Source organism: Oryza glaberrima, chromosome 4, assembly GCF_000147395.1.
Source record: "Oryza glaberrima chromosome 4, OglaRS2, whole genome shotgun sequence".
NCBI lineage: Eukaryota > Viridiplantae > Streptophyta > Magnoliopsida > Poales > Poaceae > Oryza > Oryza glaberrima.
Window position 1 is genome coordinate 22,534,811 of NC_068329.1, and position 23,053 is coordinate 22,557,863.

Below are 23,053 nucleotides of genomic sequence, written 5' to 3' on the forward strand. Positions count from 1 at the left end.
AATCTCAGACGATTACATAAGAGATGGTCCATGTTTGAGATGGTCAATGTATTTGGGTATAAACCTTCACATGAGTTTTACTACAAATTAGTCCCACTAGGAGCATATCAACTTTATAACGAACAATTTAGTTCACATTAGCTCGAACAAAATACCTTCGAACACATCACATCGAATCTTTAAACACATGTATGAAGCATTAAATGTAGATTAAAAGAAAAACTAATTATACGGTTAGGGGGAAATCACGAGACGAATTTTTTGAGTCTAATTAGTCCATAATTAGCTATAAGTGCTACAATAACTCACATGTGCTAATGGCGGATTAATTAGGCTCAAAAGATTCGTCTCACAATTTCTAGGTGAGTTATGAAATTTGTTTTTTTATTCGTATCCAAAAACCCCTTCCGACATCCGGTCAAACGTCTGATGTGACACCAAAAATTTTCATTTTACTTAATAGGTCATGTAAAATATCCAATGTAGAGGACCTTAGTTCAAATTAACGTATCGAAGTCAAAAAGAAAAAGAAAATAAAATACGGCCTGGATACAAATGTCCATGTCCATGTCCCCTCACCCCACCTAGGCACCTAGCCAACCCTGCCGCGTCGCCATCGACTCCTCGGTTACCTCCGGTGTCCGTGCCGCCCGCGACGCTGGGTTCCCGGGTCCAATGCGGCCTAAATCTACCGGCGGTCAGCATCCTGTTCGCGTTGGTCACCACATATATACCTCTCCTCTTCGTCGTAGCAGCCCACCGCAGGTTCACCGACCCCGCCTCATCGCTCTCCCCTCATCTAGTTAGTCTCTGTTCATCTCCCATCTGCCTCGTTTGCAAGTTCAAGACCTATCTACTACCTTCGTCCCAAAATAAGTGCAGTCATGGATATCCGTGCCCAACGTTCGATCGTCCGTCTTATTTGAAAATTTTGTGAAAAATTTAAAAATATTTAGTCACACACATAAAGTACTATTCATGCTTTATCATCTAATAGTAATAAAAATACTAATCATAAAAAATTTTCAAATAAGACGAACGATCAAACGTTGAACATAAATAGTGTAAAACTACACTTTATTTTGGGACGAAGGGGGTATTTATTAAGCCGCCGAGCCATCAGCCATTGTGGTCCACCACCCGGTAATTTTGAGCATCTGGGAATGGGAGTCTAGGGGCATAGGGGAATATGTCTGCTCATGCGATTAATTTTCTGAAAATACCGTACATTAATGCAATAGGCATCATATCTTACACCAATATGGTTTGTGAATTGGGCGAGGAGTAACGTTTAAATTTTTTTCAGCCATCATGTTATGATTCATTGAACGAACTTATAGCTAGTATTACACAGATTTAGGGGAACCACAAAGGTTGTACCGCTGAAGGACATTAAGCTAACGGCCAGTAGAGTTCTTAGCTCTTCTTCTGGGGCTATCTGCACTCTCCAGCATGAATTGCTAACCTCGATTCTTGGCCATGAACGTAGTTTGACTTTTTGCATCTGAAAATCAATGATACATGATTTGGTAGTATTTATACCTCTCATCCATAGCTGCATGTAGATAACTGAGTACTGTCTATTGTTATTGACTTGAGTATATGATTTTTCTATCTGTTTTTCCTTCCTTTTAGGGCTCGAAAATACAAACTCTGGTTGACGAGGCAGTAAGGATATCCAGCGTTCTTTAACACTGCACTCAACATTGCATTGTTGCAGTAGCATTTAAAGGTCCGTTCCAGAATTCAGAGAGCAAGGTTTTGTCAGAGGTTTGAATCCATGCTTAATAGCTGCCGACCAAGTTTTCTCAATGTTCATCATATCATCTCCACATTCATGCATTTCCCAACCTTCTAAAGCATGCAATATTCCAGCAATGCGCCATGCACTCATCACCCTTCTTGGCAGCCAATTCTGTTCATACAGCCAGTAGTATACTCATGTCAATGTTGGTAAATTTAGGCATGGAGAAATAGTTGGTATATAACATATGGGCCCATTTTGTTTAGCTCAAAATACCTCACAGGTGTGGACATTCTGCATTGTCTCTGGGATCTTCATTGCTGGGTTACTCAAGTAAGTGCAGTCCTTGCGTGCCTTCTTAAGGGGGAACTGTGACGTGGGAATAAATATAGTTCCCTTTGGTGCCCTCCCTTGTGCATCGTCTATGCTATCTCCTATCCAAATCTGTTGCAATGGGAGTATAATCATGAATATAATAAGCTTGCATGAGTTTTTTTTCTTGGTTATCTCTTTTATGAACCTCTGTCCACAAGGTATGTCCACAAGGTATCCTAGCTGTTTTTTTTGGAGATATTAAGGATGAAAGGAACAGATGCATGTACCCCCTCATTAATGATGACGGATGTTAGGGGAGTGGGAGGGTGGTTTGGGGGTAAAATTGGGTGAAAATTAAATGACTGGTAGTTGGGTGGGAGAAGTAGTACTCTAAGGACCCTCTTAGACCAATCCCAACCCAAGACACTAGACATAGTTTCCATAAACTCCGCCTCATCAAGAACTAGTACTAGACACTACTATTTCTATACAAACACCACTATTCCATACTTAAATTTAATGCTACTTATCTCACATGATGTCTTGGGTGTTGTGTAGAAACTATGTCTCATGCAAGACATAATTTCCTTCTCTTTTCTCATTTATTCACTTGTCACATCATTTTTCATTCTAGTTGTCAGCTTATTTAATGCTATGGACACCATCCTAGTCATTGGGTTGGGAATGGCCTTATAGTTGTGGAAAAATTTTGAAGGAGCATTAAAGTATTACTAATATACATCACCCACTAATTTACTCGTCATTTGATGCAATCCCAATAGTGGTTATATAATATAGTGTCACACATATGGGAACTCGTGTGATAGCATGATGCATGAATAACTTGTTTGAATTCTTTTAACAAGGTTTATAGTTGAGATTTTTACTAGCCTACCAAGCTCCAGTAGTGTCTATGGTACCACAGTACTATTTATTCACCAATTTATGCTTCTTGAGGAAAACTCCTTTCTTCTTATTTTACCTGTGGTGTTTCATCATTAGAGAATTTCAGATAGATAGCTCTACTCTCTGGAACTCGCGACTTGAGCATTCCATATTCTTTCTCTTGATTCAGGATTACCTGCACAAAAATATGTGGAATAGTCTGGATTATAGCAAGATTTATAACCCAAGTTTTAATACATTAAGATAATTTAATATAAAAAATAATCTACTAAATGATTATAAAAATGTATCGAACATAACAAAGTGGGAGGCTGCTAGATTTACCTGGACACCTCTCTGACATAAAGCTATGGCTGTTGCACGGGTCACCTTAGAATTACTTCCACAGAGAAAAACTTGCTTTGTACCTAAAGGTATGCTATTGAGCACCACGGCAGTTGCTAAGCCGCTTCCATCAATAAGTCGTACCCTTAATCTTGGATATTTTTTGGCAAACAATTCACCGCTTCCATTGAGTTGTTCTGCCTGTGCAACGATGAAATGAGGTCTAAAATCATGGCCATCTGATTAAATGGTACACTTCTGAAGTTTGGATGAAACAAATCAATGTTTTTTGTACAGTTTTTTTCAGAGAAATTTGTATGTGTTTATGCATGACCTGACATTTCACAATGATTCTGGTAAAAAACTGACTAATTCTACGAAGTTGTTAGAAGTAGACAAAATGTTATTCTTGCATGCATTTTGCTAATGTACTTGAATCCATATTTATACAGAAAGGTTGTAATAGTATAAAAGAAAATTATGCAATACAATAATTATCATCATGCCTGATTTAGAAGTCCTAGACTGAGCACTTTGACCCCTTTTTCATTAGCATCTAATATTGCCTTCTCGATCAAGTTGTTGATGGACTTCCTTTCCCAAGACAAGCCATACTGCATTGAAAGAACTTGTTAGCAGTTTTCAAACTGTTAACTGTTAAGGAATAGCAATCTTAGAGCAGGTACAATAGCAGACTATTAGCCGGCTGTAAATATATTTTAATGAGATAAAAGATGAGAGAGAAGAGCGGGCTACAGATCTGTAGCCAGCTGCAGCACGGACTCCAAGACGCAATGTGTGTATGACAGGTGAGACCATATATTAATAGTATAGTAAGCAATTATTGTATGAATTGGCTATTAAATTGGCTATAGATGAATTGGAGCTAATAGTGGGCTATACTATTAAACTTGCTCTTACTGCGGATGAATCCATTACTTGGAAGTTGTATCTTGGTAGTGCCCATCCTTGCATGCTGAACTTCTTCAGTTTTAGTCTCTCGACAACAAACGCTGAAGATCCATAAATCCATGCCAGTACCATTGATAACCACGCAACAGGCCATAGCATCCACATATACCACACTGAGTCATTGCATGGTTTAGATGATATGGAAGTAATCCCAATCCTTAGATGATACGTTGATTTCAAGGAAGTCATATGTGTCAGGTGAACAATATCTGGTGTTTCCTTTGTTCCTTTCAATGATCTCTCATACAACTCATCACTTGAACTATCCATAGTGTTGTAAATGTAGTCATAGAATGGCATGAACAATGAGTAGTTTGTACGGAACTGGGTATGATGGAGAGAGTGAAACCTGTGAAATGGAACAAAAATAAGTAGTTTTTTTATATACTTCTATCCATAATCCACTTGTCAGCTTTGACTAAGAATGCAACAAATCCCAAGTCCATTACCTAGTGGACTGCTAATATGTTGGTCAGATTGTGAACTTGATGTTAAAATTTTATACTTACGATGGAGTATATATGAGATACTTGAGAGGAGGAAAAGTTTGGAACATCCACTTTGGCATCAGCTCAAAATTGCAGTGGCCCATGTTATTCATGAAATCAATGTAAGTAATGTACAAGACACCAGCCAGGACAGAACCACAGCCCATAAAAATTGGCGGCAATATGGAGATTGAAAATAGCAGGAAATAGGCTAAATGTTCAGCAAACGGATGGATGACAGCTGCCAGTCATATATTAAAATTGCATTAGAATCAAAGGAGGCTGTGGAATTACTGCATAAATGTTGCACAACATGCTATCTGCAACACAATAATACGCGTTGCCAACATAATGAACATCTAGTGAGTTAATATGTTAGTCCAAGCGAAGAAGGCAAATTCAAAGTAGATGAGCTGGTGTAAGGACCAATGACATAACACCTTAGTTGAGAATTGTGTTATGGCTTTTAGAGACTACATATAGCTCAATACTTTCTCTTAGACTCATCTAAGCTTGATTTTTTAAAAATTTTAAACCTTTTTAATTTTTAATTTTAAAAATAAACCCATCCAAAACTTATTTTCAAGATATGAACCTTTTGGCTACGTTGGCCAAACTGGCGTGGCAAAACAATACTGTCACGCCGCTCCTGCTGGCGTGACAATGTTATTTGGCCACGCCGCTCTCGCTGGAGTGACAGAATAAAACTGTCACGCCTGCTACAGGCGGCGTGGCAGTGTTGTTTTGCCACGCCAGGCGGGCTGGCAAGGCCATATGGTTCAGATTTTGGAAATAAGTTTTGCATGAGTTTATTTTTAAAATTTAAAATAGAAAAGGTTCAAAAAATTAAAAAAAAATCTCTAAGCTTTTAACTTTTTGTGCTCACAGCAACAAATTATTCTCAGGAATTCAGTTGATGCCATGTAGTATAGACAAAAAAAATACCGATGGTACTTTGATATCTTCCAGTACGTTAGTAAATGAGCTATATAAACAATTATTTATTTTGTATGTTTTTACACTCTTCAAGCCATTGTTGGTAAAAAAAAACTGACTGTGAAGTAACATAAATATGATGTGTGCTAGTAGCATAAATTGTAGGAGCAATGACAAACATGTAACAAAAAAAAGAATGGTCTTACATGTGTAAAAGTACATGCACCTTACTTACTGTTAACTACTAAAAGCAATTACTGTGAATTACTGGCTCATGAATAGTTTTTGGTGATGAAAGTTGAGTGATGCATTTCATGTTTCTATGATAAGAACTTTGTGTGCTCTTAGCATCATGATAGCATGTGGTGCTACTTTGGCGGCAGATTGATGTGAATATCACATGAGAAGTGCTTTGTTTTTTTTAACATCTTACCATCATCTGCAATTACACATTTACTGAAGCTGATCAAAATCACACAGTGCAATATTACAGGGTACTCATGCTTTGATTTATTTATATAGTAAATTTAAGGTACACTTTGTCTTGTTTTGTCCATCTTTGGGGACTTTGATGTGTTTGTTGATGCTCTCAAACTGGCACAATGTCACTTATCTAGTGTTCTTGGCAGTTGTCTTAAGATGCAACAGGAAAAACAATTGTTACTTCTGCAAACTAGTGGCGTGGGGCGAATCATAAACCTGGAAAAATGTTCTAAAACCTTACCGTGCTTTTTCTGAAACAATCAATAAACAAGAAGATCAGTTCCATGTTTGCCATTTCATGTTGCCATTATTTATTCCTATTTAAAGCTCTTGGATAATAACTATGTTCTTGAGGCATCGTTGTTTGTGCATCTAGTTGTAGACTTAGGTGGTGTTTGGGAAGGAGGGACTAAAGTACAAAAATTTTAGTCCCTATAGGAGGGACTTATGCTTTTGTGAGAGGGACTATAAAGTTTAGTCCCTTCTTCCCAAACACCACCTTAGAGAATAAGTTGGATATATCATTGTGTTGATTCTTGTTGTTTTTAGTGTCGTTACTTACAGGTTATGGGCTCAGTGACGACGGATGCGTGGTGGTGCGAGTGGTAACGCGAGTAGAGAAAATGGTGGTGCAGTGCCCTGTGAAACCAGTAGTAGAGGAACTCGACAGGTCCCGTGTGAAGCAAGATAGTGATGAGGGCTCCATTGGTTCTCCACACTGGCATTAGGCGAAAGTTCGGGATGATTGCGTAGCCCAGGTAGAACAGAAGTCCGTTCAAGATGATCTGATCATCCCTGCACATAATAGCAAGGATCAATCATCATTTCAATTAACACGAGTAGATTTGCCTGCAGTGGAGATATTTCCCACCAACGCAAGGATTACTTGGGCATCGCATACCTGCCCGTGCCCATGCCAAGTATAATACTTGTCAATCTGACTTACCAGGACCGTTCTCGGTCCACCTGCTCGAAGTCGAGACTGCGATCAACAATGAGGTGCTTCCTGCGAGCAGTCTGGTATCGAGACAAACTGATCCAGATCTGGTTGTGGATCATCCTCAGCAGCAGAGTTGGCAACATGAAAGTGTACGCTGGGTCAAAGTCTCCCCACCCCTTGGTGGCCAACCTGTGTGCCGTGTGCATGGCCACAGGAGCCAGGACCAGGTACTGTGCATGGACAGAAAGCATTCGGTCAAGTACTGGGTGGTGGGAACAAATTATGTTGGAATGACATCTTGTCTTTGAAAGGTTTTTCAGTTGATCGTCATCAAGTTTATCACCGTGGATTTGCAGTTTACAGTGTCAGTTCAGTTGAATCATGAAACTGCTTGAAATGTACAGCTACTGCCATATTTAGACGGCTGGTACTTATGTCATTTGGCGATTGTGCAACTTATTGAGCCAAAGAACCTGAGACGTCAACAGAGGAGATTGGGCACATGTTGGACGATGGTACTGTCAGTATTGATCAGATCATGCAAGCAAAGAAACCTGCCATATATTTTGGGCGAATGATTGGCACCATGGTTTACTTCCATCGTTTTCTTGAAGCATTTTTTTTCTGGGTGTGGAGATGGAATATATTGTTGGACTAACAAGAAATCATATCATGGCTAAGTGAGGTAACTACACAATTTGAAAATAATCTGCGGGCCAAAAATGCACGAACACGAGAAAGACAGCTTCTGATCTATATCTATGCAACGTATGCGGTTCCAATAACTTGTTAGGATATGCTTGAGCATGGTCCAATTGTTGACCCTATGGAAATCAAATTTGCTGCAATCCCTAATTGACAATGCATGGAGACCTTCCATTGTTTCAGAACCCCGTGTGGCTCAAATTCATGTTCAAGCCATCATTCTGGTAATGATTAGTTTTTCCTTGATAATATTTCAACTAATATTGATTAATTCTCTTGATCTCCTTCAACTAGACATTATTATGATCACGCATTACTTGAATACCGCTTGTAAATAACCCAAGAAATATGACCGGTATAGGAACTACTAAGGGTACTAAAGAAACAAGAACGACGACGAGTAATTCATCCATCAATATATTCATGAAAAATCGAAAACTAAGCGATGATGGTTTGTGCAATCTTCTAATAGCATGTTAATTGGTAAATGGGTTGGAGTTGGTTTAATATATTTCTTGAACAAGACATCCTGTATGGAAGGAGTAGGACATGCTGGCAAATTCTTGGCATACCTTGTAGCCCCCCATCCATTGCCATGGCCATTCGGTCAAAGGGCCTGGTCGCGTCGCCATGGTGATGGGCAGTGTCTTTCCTCTCTGACCCAAAGGTAAGCAAGCAGCTCCCTCACCCGACCGTGCTAACTGGTAAGCTCTTCGGTAGCATTTTATTTGCATGGACTGTTTACATTGCAGAAAACACCTCATGTACGCAAGGGGATTTGTGAAGCACCCCTAGAATCTTTTGTCAGGCACCTCCTAGAAAAAATTCAACCCCCAAATTTGCCGGTCATTAGAACGCTGTTTGGATGTGTGCTCTTGAAGAAATCAGTTGGGAAAAGAACAGGTGAGACAACAAATGTTAGTGTCCTTGGAGGTCGTTGAGAGTTTGGACATGATATGTACTATAATCAAAGCATTTGCAAAGCACTAATCTACTGTTTGTTTGTTTGTTATGTGCACACATTTTGCATTCCCGTTTGGATAGCTTAGCTAGGGTCAGCTCTGCTTGCATACTGTGGCGCCCCAAGTCTTTGCATTGTCGTGCACAACTGAATAGGCCATTTTTTAGTAGTTCAGGAAATTTTGTTGATTTCTTCAAGAATTTGATTGGGGGCTTAGACCTTTTTCTTCTGCCAAGTCTTCTATTTTGCAAAAAAAAAAAAAAGGGTCCATTTCATGCCCATACATGGTGTGTAATTCATGCTTGCAGGGTGATCTCATCACACAAAACATGCCTGCTAGCTCTCCTTGCTTGTGATTAATTCTGTTAGGTGAATGCTTCCTATTTAGATGCATCGTAGAGTACTTCTTGATAGATCCTCTTGTTGAATGCAAGGGAAATAGTACTAAAAGAGGCGATATGGAAGACAAAAAATAAAAACAAGGGTGTGATGTTATCTGCAATTCTTGCAATCCAAACCCCCAGGCAGTCAAATCAAAGTTCAGAAAGAAATTTACAGTTTAGGCTGTGTTTAGTTCCTACAAAAAGTTGAAAGTTTGGGGAAAGTTGGAAGTTTGGAAAAAAAGTTGTAAGTTTATGTGTGTAGGAAAGTTTTGGATGTGATGTGATGTGATAGAAAGTTGAAAATCGGGGGTAGTTGGGGTGAACTAAACACGGCCTTAGATGTACCCCTTCAATCTCAAAATAAACCAGACACATTCTAGTACGAGGCTGGTTTATTTTAGGATTGAGCCAGAACTACTCCAATATTGTGTGAATAAGGGCCCGTTCTAAATTGTGTCACAATTTTTGTTAACACGCTTTTTAAATTGCTAAGCAATATGTTTTGTGCGAAAACTTTTATATAGAAGTTGTTTTTAAAAAATAAATTTATTTTTTAAGTTTTGATAATTAATACTTAATTATCATATGCTACATTTGCATCACACACTTTAGAACATGCCCTAAGAAGATGGTTAGGTAAACATGAAGAAGCTTTGCATCCTGCTTGTACTAAGTGCATACTTCCTCCATCTTAAAATAAATAAACTTTTATAGTAAATCTGGATAATCATATATCGAGATTTATGCATAAATACTAGTTTATTTCGAAGGAATTTGCCTGAAAAAATAAGAATAGGAAACTGTTAGTGATTACTTCTCAATTCTCGTGAGGACCTTTCAGTTTCTACGTGATGAGTTACTGATGTCCAGATGGGTGTTTTTTTTCTTCTCTCTCTACGGAAAATCCAGTGGATAGATTAAGTTTCCACAATATTTAGGAATCATTGATTAGAGTATGCCTTTTGTTATGATTCACAACTGCCTAGAGTTATATAGGTGCCTATGCTAAAATTTTGAGAGGACGGTTTAAATGTATTTAAGCTGGCATATTTCACTCCAGAAGCCTAATGAAATCCACGCTTCATGTTGCTCAGTACCTTTTCATTTTTAACAGAGCACACAATAATTAAGAAAATGTTGCTGTGTGACACATTTTAGTACTGGATGTGACACATTTTAGTACAACGAATCTGAACTCTAATACTAGATTGATTTTTTATGGGACGGAGGGAGTACACTTGGAACTGAAGGTACATAATAATGATGTAGAGGCAACCACAGTTGCGAACAGGTATTGTCACTGTCTGACGTACGTCAAGTGAAAATGCATGTTTTCCACAATCCAATGCACGATTGGCCACAAGTGAAAATAACAAAAAACACATTCGTGCTTTTCAAAAGAAAAAAAATACACTAGATGCTTTTTATCATAGACAATTCCTAATATAGTCGTCTATGATATTTTTTAGATATATGTAACGGTTTTTAAATAACCGTGTACTGTCTGTCCTCCTGTTAGCCTTTTTCTATGGTAGTGCCCTCCATCTGAATGGATGTTCATCACTCACCAGATTTGTATACTTGATCAGTATGGAAAAAGGATAAGAGTCAGCATGCATGTATCACCACGCTTGTGCCTGTGCTGTGAAAAAAGAAAGTGATTAGTCGTAAAGTTGATTAGGATTCACTCCAGCTTCTGGTACTTCTGCTCCTTCCTCTGTGCCATGGTCAGTTTGAGCACTGGGAAGCACTGGCAGTGCCTCCTGAACCGGTCCAGGCCTTTCACTCTGATCCTCAGCCGCAGCCGCTTGATCTTGTCGATGACAGCTTTGAAACCCTTTTGGAGCTTCTTGGCTCTCGCGAATTTGATTGATCTTCTCTTGCTTCTCTTCCTCACTGCGACATCAGAGTTCGCGAGCATAAGATCGGTCAGCCAGTGAGCCAGTATCGAGAGCTTGCAGTATCCAGGTACTAATACCTTGCAGCTTCTTCCTGCTCTCGTCGTTTCCTCTGAACTTCGCGTCATCGATCACCTGAAGCACAGCGAGCCCGGTTTAAAGCAATTGCCACTCCTTCGATACCCAATGTTTCTTTTAAATGGTATGGAGTTGTTACCTCTGTCATGATCTCCAGACGCTTTCTCATCCTGCTCTGGATGTAGCTTCGGGTGCACTGCGCACACGAACTTTCTCGCCGTCAGTAAAACCACACCATTCCCAGTAAATTTAAAACGCCGATCTAATCATGTAGTAGCACACAAAACCAGCGTGCGATGCCGCATCCTACCTTGATGTGGTATTTCACGTAGGACTGGAAATTGAGCAGGATCCACGCCGTCCTAGCCGCCCTCCTCCCCTTCACGTGCCGCGCCAGGATGTCTGCAAATTCCAAACCCGCACGCGTCAACCCTCCAAAAGTCCAAAGTCGAAGTGTACCCAACCCAACCCAACCCAAGAAGCGCCGGCCCAAGCCGCGGGCACCGCGGCCTCGTCCGTCCGGATCGGCTACTTTGCCCCGCGCACCCGCTCGCGCGGGTTTCGTTTCGCGAGGGCCGCGTCGGCAGTCGCCACCGACGCCGCGGAACGGAGGCCGGCGTCTCGCGATCGCGCGGTGCGGGCGCACACAAAACGCGCGCGTCGGCACGGTGCCGTGGCGTGGCCGCGTGGGGGCGAAACGGAGAATATGCGTGGTTGGTGCGGTGCGGGGCAAGCGAGCGAGCGGACGCGGATGCCGCGTGCGATATGTGCTACTGCTACGTACCGAAGGACACGAAGCCACCGTTGGTGGTGAGGTGGTGCACGTACTCCCCGCGCAGCTCGGGTGGCGGGATCGGCGACCAGCTGCACCGCGGCGCCCTGGAGGACGACGTGCTCCCGAGGTCCTGTAGCTCCTGTCGTTTTTTTTCTTCAGGTCTCGGAGCTAACCAGAAAACTCAAAAAAGTACGTACAGAAGGCGCCGGCCCAACCTGGAAGAACGACGACGCGATGGCCAGGTCCGTGTCGTCCCTGAAACGCATGGGGAATATGGCGCTTATCTTCACCGGCTGCAGGCAGGCCAAGAACCGCATCGTCAGCGAGCCGTGCTGATGCTCTGCTCTACCTGTGAAGCTTTTGTTAATCTGCGTAGCTTAGGATAGTACCGTTTTGCTGACGAAGAAAGGGTCCCTTTGGTTGTACACGAGCTTCATCGTGCCGGACGAGCCGAGGCTCGCCAGCATGTCCTTGAGCTGCGAGCTAAGGATGACGGATTGCAGCAACGATATCTGGTTGATCGCCTTGGTGCGATCTGCATAAAGAGCAATCGTTCTTACATCGAATCCTTGTTTGCTGCAGACCTGCAGTTGCCTTGGCTAATATTTCTATCACCAAATACAGTAACTGAAACAGGGTGTGAGGACTGAGGATGCTCATACCTTTCGGTCGAGTAAGGCCAGAGAAGTTCAGTCTCAGTGTCAAAGTGTATCCTTCTTTTGCAGGCTCGATGATCTCTGCAAACTTGTGATACATTTTCCTTGTCTCCTGTAATGTGATTTCAGGCAAGCCGCTGGATGGCGAAGCCTCATAAGAAAGAGATGGTGTTGATATTGACAAGTATATGTTCTCTGAATCTGTAATAGAAGCCTGAACAATTATGCAAATTGTAAGTGCCGAGATGTTCTGTTTGGTTGATACTTGATGCGTATTATATGATCATTTTCCATGCCCTACATTATTTGTTTCAAATTGCAAGATAATGCATCAAAGGTGTTTGGAGCAAAATTACCTGTAAATGGTAACGGATTGATCCAAACTCAAACAAGGTATGATCAACAGGCATAGGTCGTTCAACACTGCAAAGATCAAGAGAAACATAGTTTTCTGATCACATTGCGTCAACCAATCCATGTATGTATGTAGGAGCGGCACAACTCAGGCAGCCAACCTTTGCACACAGACAACTTTTCTGCTTTCACCTCAATGTAGAGACTGGATTGAATTCAATTATCGAAAAAAGATTTCCGCTTTCACTGGCAAAGAAAGAGAAGGAAAGATTAACCAACAGCAACGCACCTCTGCAATCCCGTCAGGATTTCCACCAGCGCCCGCGATCCGCTGCTGAAGAACGCCATGGAGCTAGCACTGTTACCGCATAGCATCCATTGCTTGCTCCTTATTATAGAGGGGCCTAGTGGTGGGAGAAGAGAAGATGCAGAAGTGCTTCTACATCACTGCACGAGGACGAGGGTCTGGTGAAAAGAACAAAATCATGGGACACCAACAGCAGCAAGGGGACACCGGTGACCGTCTGACTGGTGAGACTTGAAAGCCTGAAGGGGACCTCTACTGTTGTTGGTAAACATCTGAAGCAACCAGCTGAGCTCAGCCATTTCAATTCCTTGCTTTGTTTCAAATGCACTCCACAATCATTTGACGCCTTTGCCCATCATCCCTGTAGCAGTGAATAATTAAACTCCATAGCTGAACAGAGGAACTCTTGAATACTAGTAGCACCGAAGCACTGATGTGATTCAAATCCGCCAAGAAGTTTTTTTTTTGTTTTTTTGGTAAAAAGAAAAAGAACGGCAAGTAGGTGTTTCCCCAATCAACTCAAGCAGATTTGGGAGTAACCCTGCCTGCAAGGCTCACCTTTTTTGCAAAATAAATATTAGACCAACTGCGCCCGGCGGTAGCCGGTAGGTGAAACATATGAAATGACGACACCGACAAGAAAATGGAAAGAGACATATCAATATTATTTGAATTAAATTGCTTGCTCACGTTACAACTTACAACATCTAGAAGATATTTTCACTCAAGAACATATCAGTAACATCCTAACTCCTAACCTAAAATACAGCATCACATGGTCAATTGCACTGTGCATGATGCAATAGAATCCAGAACACATGTATGAGGAACAGCCCTGGAGCCAATCGTTGCCGCCAATTCTTCAGCCTCAGCCTTCCTCTTTCTGATGACCTCATTAAGGGTATCAGGATCACTTCCTTGTGGTGGCTCCATGCTGTAAATTATCAAGGATGTGCTAGAGAGATCAGCCTTGTCCAAGATTGATCCCCCAGCTGCAGTGATCAAATCTTCAAGGTGAACCTTGTAATTGGGCATGAAATGGCCACTGAAGTAAAAGGTCAATCCTGCAAACAGATGTGGTGCCTAGAAAACAAGAAACACATGGGATCAATACTCCATGAAGATTGAACTTGTACTTTGACTTATTTACTCAGTGAATTTGTACACACATTTTGCATTGCTCGTAGTCTTCCCATGCGAGGGCCATCAAAGGAGCCATGAACATCAGAACTGATCTCATAAGGCTCTTCTGGGACTGGTTCTTTAGCCTCCATACAAGCTTTCAGCCCTAAATATTACACAATAACATGAATCAGAGAAACTTCCTAGCAGAAGAGGGTATTTACAATGGAGCAACCATTGTAAATGCAAGCATAAAAATATTCATGTGGTAAGCATGCTCAACTTATTTTAAGCGTATGAAAAGAGAACTACATGTAAGAAGTGACAAAATCCATCAGCTATTGTCTAATTTCTAAAAGATGACAAAGGATGTGTTAGAAAAGCACAAGAGCAGAAACCATTATCCCCAGGTAAACCCAGGTCTTAATTTTCAGAGGCATTGAACTTACAGTTTATATTCAGAACCCATTTCCCAGCTAGTATGGCCATGAGAACCTTGAGTGTCCTGGCACATGCCCCACGTTCATCCGTATTAGCAATCACATGAGTCACATTCGACCTCCAACCGTTAGTTACAGTGATGCCAGTTTGGTGCTCAAACTGGTCCAAGATTTCCTGTCAAGTTCCAAACAAAGAAAGTTTACATTTTTGAAACAACCAAATCATGCAATAGCCTGTTGAAATTGTAATTAGATAAGAGATAACTATTAATCACCTTCTCCTGACTAGAGAGAGCAGATCCACATATAACCCATTCACTAGTGAGAAAAGGTGAAGCTGTCCAAAGTCCATCCATATGGATTGTAGATGGTGAGTTCAGGTCATCAAGCATTGTATCGGAAGATGATCTGGCAAATCAAGAAAGGGAAAAGGTTCAACTTAAGGATATGTGCAGCCATGAAGGTATAGCAAAATGCAGTTACAATGAACAGGACTAGAGAACAAACCGCTGCAAGCTGGTCTTCTTATTTTTTGACTTTGATCTCTCACATGGCAACTTCTTCGAGGAATGAGAAGGACACAGCATAACAAAGTTCTCCTAAAACACAGTACATTTGATGAGATGAATTCACTTATTCACATAATTTTGTGCCACAAATAAAGACATGCATTCAGACTGAAAAAAGAATGGACAGTGCAAGGTTAAAGAAATATTTACATCATCCCATCGGCAGCCTGATATCCCATGGGCACATGGAACATGAAAGCTCTTGCGGCAGCTCTTGACAAGGCAGCCAAGGGCTGCACCTTTTAGTCCACAAACACTGCATTTGATCTTAGAAGCACGGGCCAACTCAGGCTCCAAGTTATTTGCAATGTCACCAGTAAAGAACGCTTGAGGGGCCCTACATTGGTATCAGTAACTTCAATATTAAAAAGTATAAGGAATTGTAGGTGATATTCTAGCTAGATAAACATGCTTCAGTCTAAAAAAGCATATAAAAATACAAACTTAATTTTATCGGTTTACAACTCAAATAAAATTATGTATTCATTTAGGAAAAATAAGCTCATAAGCTGGATGGAGCATACCATTCAATGCATTTCTCATGAACATGCAAAACGTTTGGTTTCCACGCTTGGTTATCCTCTAATGGCTCACCATGCAGATAATGGGACAGAGGGCCAGTACTCTGTTAATTCCAACTTTATATTAGATTCTTGAAATAGAAAAGCAATCCAAGGCATGTCCTGAATAGTGAAAAAGACAATGTTCAGGTTTTGCCATTTGACTTACCTCAGTGGTTTTGGAAGAGTGACAAAATTCACATTTCCAAGCACCAGCAACAGCTGGTTGTCCTGTATCAACGATTGCATATGCATTAGTGACCTTGCAATTCTAACCAATCAGAAAGGAGGGCAGTTTGAAAAGAAGACTTACTATCATCCTGATCAGTGGACTTTTGCCTTTTTAATTCTCTATTATCATCATTCGCTGTATTTGGTTCTCTTTTCAAGACACTTTGAGGAGATGATCTGCTTGTTATCTATCAGAATGATACATGCATCATGCGTGAGATTTAAAAATAAGTTAGCACATGCAAAGGAAAATTTTCAAAACATTCATTAGACTTGAACTAGTTCAGCTCCAAGATTCAGACATCCGAATTCAATTAATGAATGCCCAAAGACAAGGTTTTTTTAGCAATGGAGTTGCCTAGATAGAATATTACCAGCTCTCCTTCAAGGTCATTGCTGTCGCAATCCAGATCCCTAGGGCCATCAGAAGATTGAGATCGGCAGGGTCCCTTCTGCACAAGAATTGTGGGCATAGCAGTCACATCAGCCGCACCTCTAGTCTCCAATGCAGGATTTCTTTCTTTCACGCCGTCCACATTTCCATATGCAAGCCCAGTTGACTGGTTATATGCCAGTTTAGAAGCAACCGGGGTGTATGATTTCACCTGATCAGATTTCTCTGCTCCATTTCTGTTTCCCGATTCTGGAGTTCCTTGAAATGATGTCTTTGCAACTGAACAGAAGAAATATTTTACCAGCGTAATCAGCATTCGACCTTATACAACTATCAGTGCGAAGTATTTTGTTTCCGATGTTGATATTCTGTGAATTTAGGGGGCAAATAACTGGCAGAGGATGTACCAGGAATATCAGCTTGAGCCTCCTGCTGAGTGACCATGCTGCTGACTGTAGAGCTTAGGCTCCTGTGGATGTTCACTATTGCCTCGAGGTGAGAGGCAGGCCTTAGGTCTGCAAGCCATGTTAAGGTCAGATAAAGAATCAAAGCATTGGTCTGATGCTTGTAACATTTCAGTCTGGCATGATGTCACCTTGAGAACGATAAGCTGATTTGCAAATCGCGCAGCTGTAACCGTCCATGGTCCGTGTAGTAGCACACTTGCTGAAAGGATTCAACAAATTAGTCACAAGACCAGATGCGTAGATCAAAATACGATTCATATCAGTTCAGGTATTTGTAAATAACCTGCAGGAAGTGTGGTAACATGGCAGCATGGTAGGCGCGTTGAGCAACTTCAGGCTGCCGAGCAAAAGACGATGCCATGAGAAGACCGGAAATATCAGCAATCAAAATATTTTCATTTGCCGTCTTCTTATGGTAAACAAGTTCAGATCCGGCAGTATTACGCAGATCTAAACTGACACCAACCTAGCTAGCCTGATTGATTGCCCAGGATCTGTTCTTTCATCTGGATCCAAAGGAGAGGGAGCTCAAGAGAAGAGAAGGCGCGTACCAGACGGGGCAGGTGAGCTCCAGCTCCATCTTCTGCAGGTTGAGCACCAGCGGGTTCAGGAACCTCCTGAAGCTCTCCATCCCTGCACGGCCGCACGGTCTCGCTCTCGCTCTCGCTCTCTCTCAAAGGATTGAAGAACCTGTGTGCGGACTGCGGAGACGGTGGCTTGTGGGCACTGCTAATTAAGCTAGCTCCGGAGCCACTGAAATACGCGTGGCCACGCTCGAAAATTGGAGGGAAGGGGTGGCGGCGGCTGGAAAAAAAATGTTTGGATGCCGCCGCGTACGGGCGCGGGTCTGAACCGGCGTGCCATCGGCGGGAAGAAGAAAAATTTTCGGGGTTTTCCCCCGCGGCGCGAGGGTGGACTGGTTTTGGACGGGGAAAGCGATTGCCTGTTTCGAGCGCCGCGCGCGCGCGCGGGCGGGCGGGAGAGAGGCGCGCAGGCGCGCGCCCCCAACCGGCGCCGCGCACGTCGCGGGCTCGCGGCTTTAGGGTGAAGACTGAAGACCTTGGACCTAGCAGCCGGCTAAAGCGGGGGTGGTGAGGCAGGCCGGGCCGGGCCGCGGAGGAGAGCGAGTTGGAGAAGCACGGGCCGGAGGCTAAAGCTTGGCCCGCGAGGTGCGCGTCGGCCTCTTGGGGTGGCCTTCTTTAGCGTCAGTCGGCGACGTGCTCGTGCGGCCACGTGTTCGCGAAGTCCGAGATGTGCCCGGCATGCGTGCGTGCGTGCGTGCGTGGCTGCGTGCCGAGAGCCCGAGAGACGGGATCAGGTCATGGGCGGACGACCGACCGATGGAAGCGGACCGGCCGTATCAATCACTGCCCTGGTTTTCATCGCCTGTCGTATTGGCAGAATTGAACCGCTCTCAAGTGACAACACCCACCAAGACACCAAAGCTGATCTGTCTAGGGTGTTAAGTTGTTTGGGTGTAAAATTTTTTAGTTATACAAATACATATTTAAAGTATTAAATGTAGGCTAATAATAAAATAAATTATATATTCCGTCTATAAACTGCGAGATGAATTTATTAAGTCTAATTAATCCGTCATTAGCAAATGTTTACTGTAGCATCACATTGTTAAATCATGGTGTAATTATGCTCAAAATATTCGTCTCACAATTTATATGCAAACTGTGTAATTGGTTTTTTCCCCATATTTAATGCCCTATGCATGTGTCCAAATATCTGATGTGATGTTTTTGGCTAAAATTTTTGGATCTGAACGAGGCCCTAGACTTGAGAAGTAGTGTTTTCAGTTTTCACGAGTTAAGGGTCGCTTGAAACATACAAAGGGAAAACGGAGAAATAGAAAAAAGAAACATATGGTTCTGGTAGTAAAGCAAGTACAAAATAGAGAAGTATAAAACACATAAATGATTGTTTGATTGGATCATATGAATCGAATGAAAAATATAGATTTAGGGGGTGTTTAGATTCAAGGGTGTAAAGTTTTGGCGTGTCACATCGGATATTATATATGATGTCGATGGGGGTGTTCGGGCACTAATAAAAAAAATTAATTGCATAATCCATCGATAAACCGCAAGACGAATTTATTAAGCCTAATTAATCCATCATTAGTAAGTGTTTACTGTAGCACCACATTGTCAAATCATGGAGCAATTAGGCTTAAAAGATTCGTCTCGCACATAAGTCACAATATGTGCAATTAGTTATTTTTAGCCTATATTTAATACTTCATGTGGTGTTCAAACGTTCGATGTGACAATGTGTAAAGTTTTTTTATGGGATCTAAACATGGCCTTAAAGGAAAATTTTTTAAGATGTTGAAGCTATTGTTAAATTTTCTTCAAAATCTATGATAGTATATCATTCAATCATTTGTTTTAATATGATTGTTTTTCCCCTAAATCAAGTTTTTCCTCCAAATGAAATACTCAGAACCTAAGGCTGACTTTTCTCCGAATCAAAGGGCCCTAAGGTTGGAGCGTCGGATGCAGACCCTGTGGGAGCGTCGAATCAAACATATTTTATTTTACAAGCTATACAAAGTACAAATTAAACCCAGATTTTCTTCGTGTAGGCATTTTCGTCTAAACTTTCAATGTAAATTTGGTGAAAATGATCTCAGAAATGCTTCGATGTTGTAAACAAAGCCGAGGAACGCTTTGCTTTCCAAGTTAATCACACGCATCTCCTTTCTCGTCTTCCCTTAACACGGCTACGCCATCTTGCGCTTTGCTTACCCCCATCCAATTCCCCCGGTTGCTTGGACATTTGACATTGCCCTCCTGCAGGCCATTGACCAAAACCGAGAGACGAGATGAACGAACAGTTCAGACAATTACCCAACCAACAACAATGATCCCCGATTTATTTAATGCAATTAAAACTGACAGGAATGGACCAGGCAGGTGCAGGAATCGAACCACTTGGAACAATACTAGCCAATCAATCAAATGAAACAGCAAACACCAACTAATCTTGCTCTGGAAAACAATACGGGAGGAGCTGCCCCTACGCCCTTTCCATTGCCTGATTGCCCGAATAAATAATCAGAGGAAGATCAGAAATAAATTACTCGCAGAGAGCTTCAGATCAGAATAATACGTAGTGCGTGCGTGCGTCCTTTTCGTGCATCACCTCCTCTGCAATCGCGTCGTCCAAAGCATGCTTCAACCGTGTACACCGTCAGCCATGGAGGACAACGAACACTTCTCCAATAATTCGTCTGGTTGTGGTCTGGAAACCCATGCGTTTTCAGGTTGTGTTCAATTCAGCGTAAAGTTTAGATTTTAGTTAAAATTAAAGATGATATGACTAAAAAGTTGTGTGTGTATGACAGGTTGATGTAATGAAAAAGGACTGAAGTTTGCGTCCAAACTTCAGATCTAAACACAGCATCAGGCCACCAGGGCACATGGAACGATGATGGATGGGGGAGGAGCAACTCCCACCAGGCCACCACTAACCGCTTGCACGGCGCCATGCTCGTTGGGCACATCCCCCACGTCTCGCGCGCCACCGCCTCGACGCGTCTCTTCATGCGAATCGCGGCCGTCTCATCCATGGAACACAGGCCGAGGAAACCGATAGGCGAGGGCGGCGGCGCTCGGTAGCACGCGAAATCCACCCATCAACGCGAATCAACAGTTATATAAAAAAATTGCGATTCACCGTCCCGGGTGCGTGCACACGCTCGCCGTTCTACTAGTACTTGACAAATGACAACCACCAAACATTGCACGCACATGATATACAGGTAGCGAACTAGTAGTAGTACTAACAAGAAATCGCGCTTTCTATAGAAAGCTGGACCATTCTGGTCATTGGTTTTGAATAACAACAATAATTTCATCGAATAAAGCTACTAGTACACCAACGTTTTTTTTTTCTTTTTCTCTCCTAGATCTAAAATCTAAACAGGAGGAGCAGGCAAAGAGGAGGAGAAAACGAAGAAACCGGTTTGATGATGTGTCGGTTCTCCCCGGTGAAAAGGGGGAAAACCACCTGGGGTTGTGATGTCTGGTCGCCGGCACGTCACTCCTTTATCTGGAGCCAGCGGCCGAGCTGCGTCGGGTTGACGACGCCGGGGACGCGGGCCCCGCTCGCCATGAGGAGCCACGACACCTCGGCGTACCTCCTCCGCTTGGCGGCGTCGGGCTCCGGCTCGGGCACGGGCTCGCCGGGATGCGAGGCGGCGGCTTGGCTCAGCTTCGTCGGCTCGACCCGGCGGCCCTGGAGCGTGCCGCGGGTCAGGAACTCGTGCGCCAGGTGACCGGCTAGGAGCTTGTTGTTGGGGACCGGCCCCGGAGCCGGCTTATTAGTACCCGGCTCGGCTAGAGCTTTATTAGCCGGAGCCTGAGCCAGGAGCTCCCGCTCCTTGCGCTTGCCGACCGCGACACGTGCCGCCTCCAGCTTCTCGCTGAGCGACATATCGACGGCTGAGGGTCGTTCGCCACGTGCCACGTCAGCACGAGTCAGAGCCGTCAAAGAAAGAGAGCAATTCAGAAAAAAAAAAGGTTTCGATGGGAGAAAAGGAAAAAGAGAAGGGCGATGTGTTCTGCAAAAAGGGTAGAAAAAAAAGGGAAGGAGATGTACAAAGGTGGGGCCCACCAGGGGCAAAATCGTAACTTCACAGGCCAGGGGCCAGCAAAGCAGATGGAGGGGGGGAGAGACAGCAGAGAAGAGAGACAGGGAAGGTAGAAAAAAAAATTGTGGTAGAAGGGAAGGGGTCTGTGGGATGCCGGCTCATATTTATATCGGAGAGATTTAGAGAGAGGACTCAAGGTTCGGAAAAATTACAAGGGATGCCATCCTCGCTAGAGTCTAGTTGCCACAAAATCTAGAGGATAATGAGGTAATTGCGCGTCATGGTGGGATGTGGGTTCTGTGGCGTGGAGTGGGGCCAGGGGAAACTGCCACTGCCGTGTACCCGGTTGTTATGACTCTGGGTCCCGTCCGATGGGCCCACCCGTCAGTGGAGCGGGGGAAATCTTTTGGGTAGGTTTTTGTTTCCCGCCTCAGGTGTCTGGGACGTGGGACCGGACCTGGCTTTATTAGTTGCAGTTTGTTTGGGAAGCCCAAAATCCTCCGTATTTCTGTAGATGGCCAGATAATTGAGTTTTAAAATCTTTGCTTATTTGTAGGATGGATCGAGAATTAAAGTTCTTCTAATTGAGACATCGATGATAATATAAGTTTTATCTGTTTTCTAAAATAAGATTGGTTACTTAAGTTGTTTAACACCAAGACTGGTGTCGGAAGCACCGTTTTCTCTAAGACACTCCTGCTGACGGCTCCAACACTGATAATATCTATGATCCTTATTAGGGGTGACAATTTTCTCGTTGGGGTTGAGTGGAAATTCCCGCTCGCGGATGACCCGGTGGGCTCCGAAGATATGAGGTACAACCTTGAAGCCTATTTGGCCTTTTTAAATAGAGGTATATGAAGTAAACCATAATTTCTCCACTTCCCATCCCCCCCTCCCCCTCTCCTCCAACCTCATTCTTTGTTTTCTCCGTTGAGACCTCGACACAGGCTCTCGAGCGGGGTTTGGGCTCAGTACGTTGTGTCCTCCTTGAGACCTCGACACCGGAAGCCCACAGCCACCTCTCCCCGTCCTCCTAAATTCCTGAGTCCCTCCTGCTTCTGTGAGTACCACGCTGCCTCCTCCTCCTACGCTGACTTCAGATGCACGGGTACGATGTGGGGCTTTCTACCTTGTTAGTGCAGTGGTATCCAGTGTTCTACAAACTAGAGGATGCCCAGCGCATTGCTGTAGGACTTGATTAACATCAATTAGTTAGATAAGAAGTATAATCTCAAGAAGAAACAGACGAAACAAATAGCTTTCTTGAAAAAATTCTTTTTAGCAGCCCTATCAAAAATTTGTACATAATTTAGATAGCACATGTCAAGTGAAGGAATGTTTAGCCATAAAGCTCTTTTATATGGATTGACAGGCTGGATGCATATAGATGTGTGTGGAGATATGCCTATATGGGTTACATTTGGCACTGAGGAAGC

The 23,053-nt window shown here is 42.9% G+C and overlaps 4 protein-coding genes across 10 annotated transcripts; all 4 read right to left on the reverse strand.

Annotated features, from left to right (window-relative positions):
- Positions 1-1,189: 1,189 nt before the first annotated feature.
- Positions 1,190-8,497, reverse strand: LOC127769994 (very-long-chain aldehyde decarbonylase GL1-7). 3 transcript variants are annotated; one of them, XM_052295661.1, is made up of 10 exons: positions 8,386-8,497; positions 7,115-7,338; positions 6,731-6,963; positions 4,771-4,990; positions 4,229-4,610; positions 3,796-3,903; positions 3,290-3,490; positions 3,042-3,140; positions 2,021-2,188; positions 1,190-1,915 (listed from the first exon to the last, which is right to left on the reverse strand). In XM_052295661.1, exons 1-10 carry the CDS (start codon positions 8,443-8,445, stop codon positions 1,727-1,729), a joined length of 1,884 nt encoding a protein of 627 aa, XP_052151621.1. In that variant the 5' UTR covers positions 8,446-8,497; the 3' UTR covers positions 1,190-1,726. The 3 variants fall into 3 exon arrangements, with proteins under 3 accessions (XP_052151621.1, XP_052151620.1, XP_052151622.1); XM_052295660.1 differs by having other exon boundaries at positions 4,211-4,610; XM_052295662.1 differs by lacking the exons at positions 7,115-7,338; positions 8,386-8,497 and having other exon boundaries at positions 4,211-4,610; positions 6,731-6,971.
- A 1,893-nt stretch (positions 8,498-10,390) lies between these two features.
- On the reverse strand, positions 10,391-13,365 carry LOC127771365 (actin-related protein 2/3 complex subunit 2B-like). Of its 4 annotated transcripts, none has more exons than XM_052297262.1 (11): positions 13,208-13,365; positions 13,080-13,100; positions 12,921-12,987; positions 12,571-12,778; positions 12,298-12,443; positions 12,124-12,201; positions 11,918-12,038; positions 11,444-11,535; positions 11,273-11,329; positions 11,136-11,190; positions 10,391-11,053 (listed from the first exon to the last, which is right to left on the reverse strand). In XM_052297262.1, exons 1-11 carry the CDS (start codon positions 13,291-13,293, stop codon positions 10,842-10,844), a joined length of 1,143 nt encoding a protein of 380 aa, XP_052153222.1. In that variant the 5' UTR covers positions 13,294-13,365; the 3' UTR covers positions 10,391-10,841. The 4 variants fall into 4 exon arrangements, with proteins under 4 accessions (XP_052153222.1, XP_052153225.1, XP_052153221.1 ...); XM_052297265.1 differs by having other exon boundaries at positions 11,918-12,047; positions 12,571-12,701; positions 13,080-13,123; positions 13,208-13,364; XM_052297261.1 differs by having other exon boundaries at positions 11,918-12,047; positions 13,208-13,363.
- A 501-nt stretch (positions 13,366-13,866) lies between these two features.
- LOC127771364 (BRCA1-associated RING domain protein 1) lies at positions 13,867-17,972 on the reverse strand. 2 transcript variants are annotated; one of them, XM_052297260.1, is made up of 15 exons: positions 17,560-17,972; positions 17,292-17,345; positions 17,137-17,207; positions 16,949-17,056; positions 16,753-16,820; positions 16,522-16,599; positions 16,230-16,335; positions 16,086-16,147; positions 15,881-15,981; positions 15,507-15,693; positions 15,295-15,386; positions 15,063-15,195; positions 14,797-14,962; positions 14,395-14,513; positions 13,867-14,308 (listed from the first exon to the last, which is right to left on the reverse strand). In XM_052297260.1, exons 1-15 carry the CDS (start codon positions 17,637-17,639, stop codon positions 13,997-13,999), a joined length of 1,737 nt encoding a protein of 578 aa, XP_052153220.1. In that variant the 5' UTR covers positions 17,640-17,972; the 3' UTR covers positions 13,867-13,996. The 2 variants fall into 2 exon arrangements, with proteins under 2 accessions (XP_052153220.1, XP_052153219.1); XM_052297259.1 differs by having other exon boundaries at positions 16,522-16,820; positions 17,560-17,970.
- A 2,774-nt stretch (positions 17,973-20,746) lies between these two features.
- LOC127771430 (uncharacterized) lies at positions 20,747-21,732 on the reverse strand. The gene has a single exon (XM_052297343.1). It carries the CDS (start codon positions 21,455-21,457, stop codon positions 21,062-21,064), a length of 396 nt encoding a protein of 131 aa, XP_052153303.1. The 5' UTR covers positions 21,458-21,732; the 3' UTR covers positions 20,747-21,061.
- Positions 21,733-23,053: the final 1,321 nt, after the last annotated feature.

What these genes read in the sequence shown, in the direction of transcription:
- LOC127769994 (XM_052295660.1), bottom strand. Translation starts at nt 8,445, where the DNA reads ATGGCGACGCGACCAGGCCCTTTGACCGAATGGCCATGGCAATGGATG. An exon ending in GTGGACCGAGAACGGTCCTG is followed by an intron (nt 6,964 to 7,114) that starts GTAAGTCAGATT and finishes TATTATGTGCAG; the next exon opens with GGATGATCAGATCATCTTGA. An exon ending in CTAATGATGAAACACCACAG is followed by an intron (nt 2,189 to 3,041) that starts GTAAAATAAGAA and finishes CCATTGCAACAG; the next exon opens with ATTTGGATAGGAGATAGCAT.
- LOC127771365 (XM_052297261.1), bottom strand. Translation starts at nt 13,293, where the DNA reads ATGCTATGCGGTAACAGTGCTAGCTCCATGGCGTTCTTCAGCAGCGGA. An exon ending in TGGCCTTACTCGACCGAAAG is followed by an intron (nt 12,444 to 12,570) that starts GTATGAGCATCC and finishes CTCTTTATGCAG; the next exon opens with ATCGCACCAAGGCGATCAAC. An exon ending in GTCTGGAGATCATGACAGAG is followed by an intron (nt 11,191 to 11,272) that starts GTAACAACTCCA and finishes GCTGTGCTTCAG; the next exon opens with GTGATCGATGACGCGAAGTT.
- LOC127771364 (XM_052297259.1), bottom strand. Translation starts at nt 17,639, where the DNA reads ATGGAGAGCTTCAGGAGGTTCCTGAACCCGCTGGTGCTCAACCTGCAG. An exon ending in GTCCACTGATCAGGATGATA is followed by an intron (nt 16,148 to 16,229) that starts GTAAGTCTTCTT and finishes TCGTTGATACAG; the next exon opens with GACAACCAGCTGTTGCTGGT. An exon ending in CTCTCTCTAGTCAGGAGAAG is followed by an intron (nt 14,963 to 15,062) that starts GTGATTAATAGT and finishes GGAACTTGACAG; the next exon opens with GAAATCTTGGACCAGTTTGA.
- LOC127771430 (XM_052297343.1), bottom strand. Translation starts at nt 21,457, where the DNA reads ATGTCGCTCAGCGAGAAGCTGGAGGCGGCACGTGTCGCGGTCGGCAAG.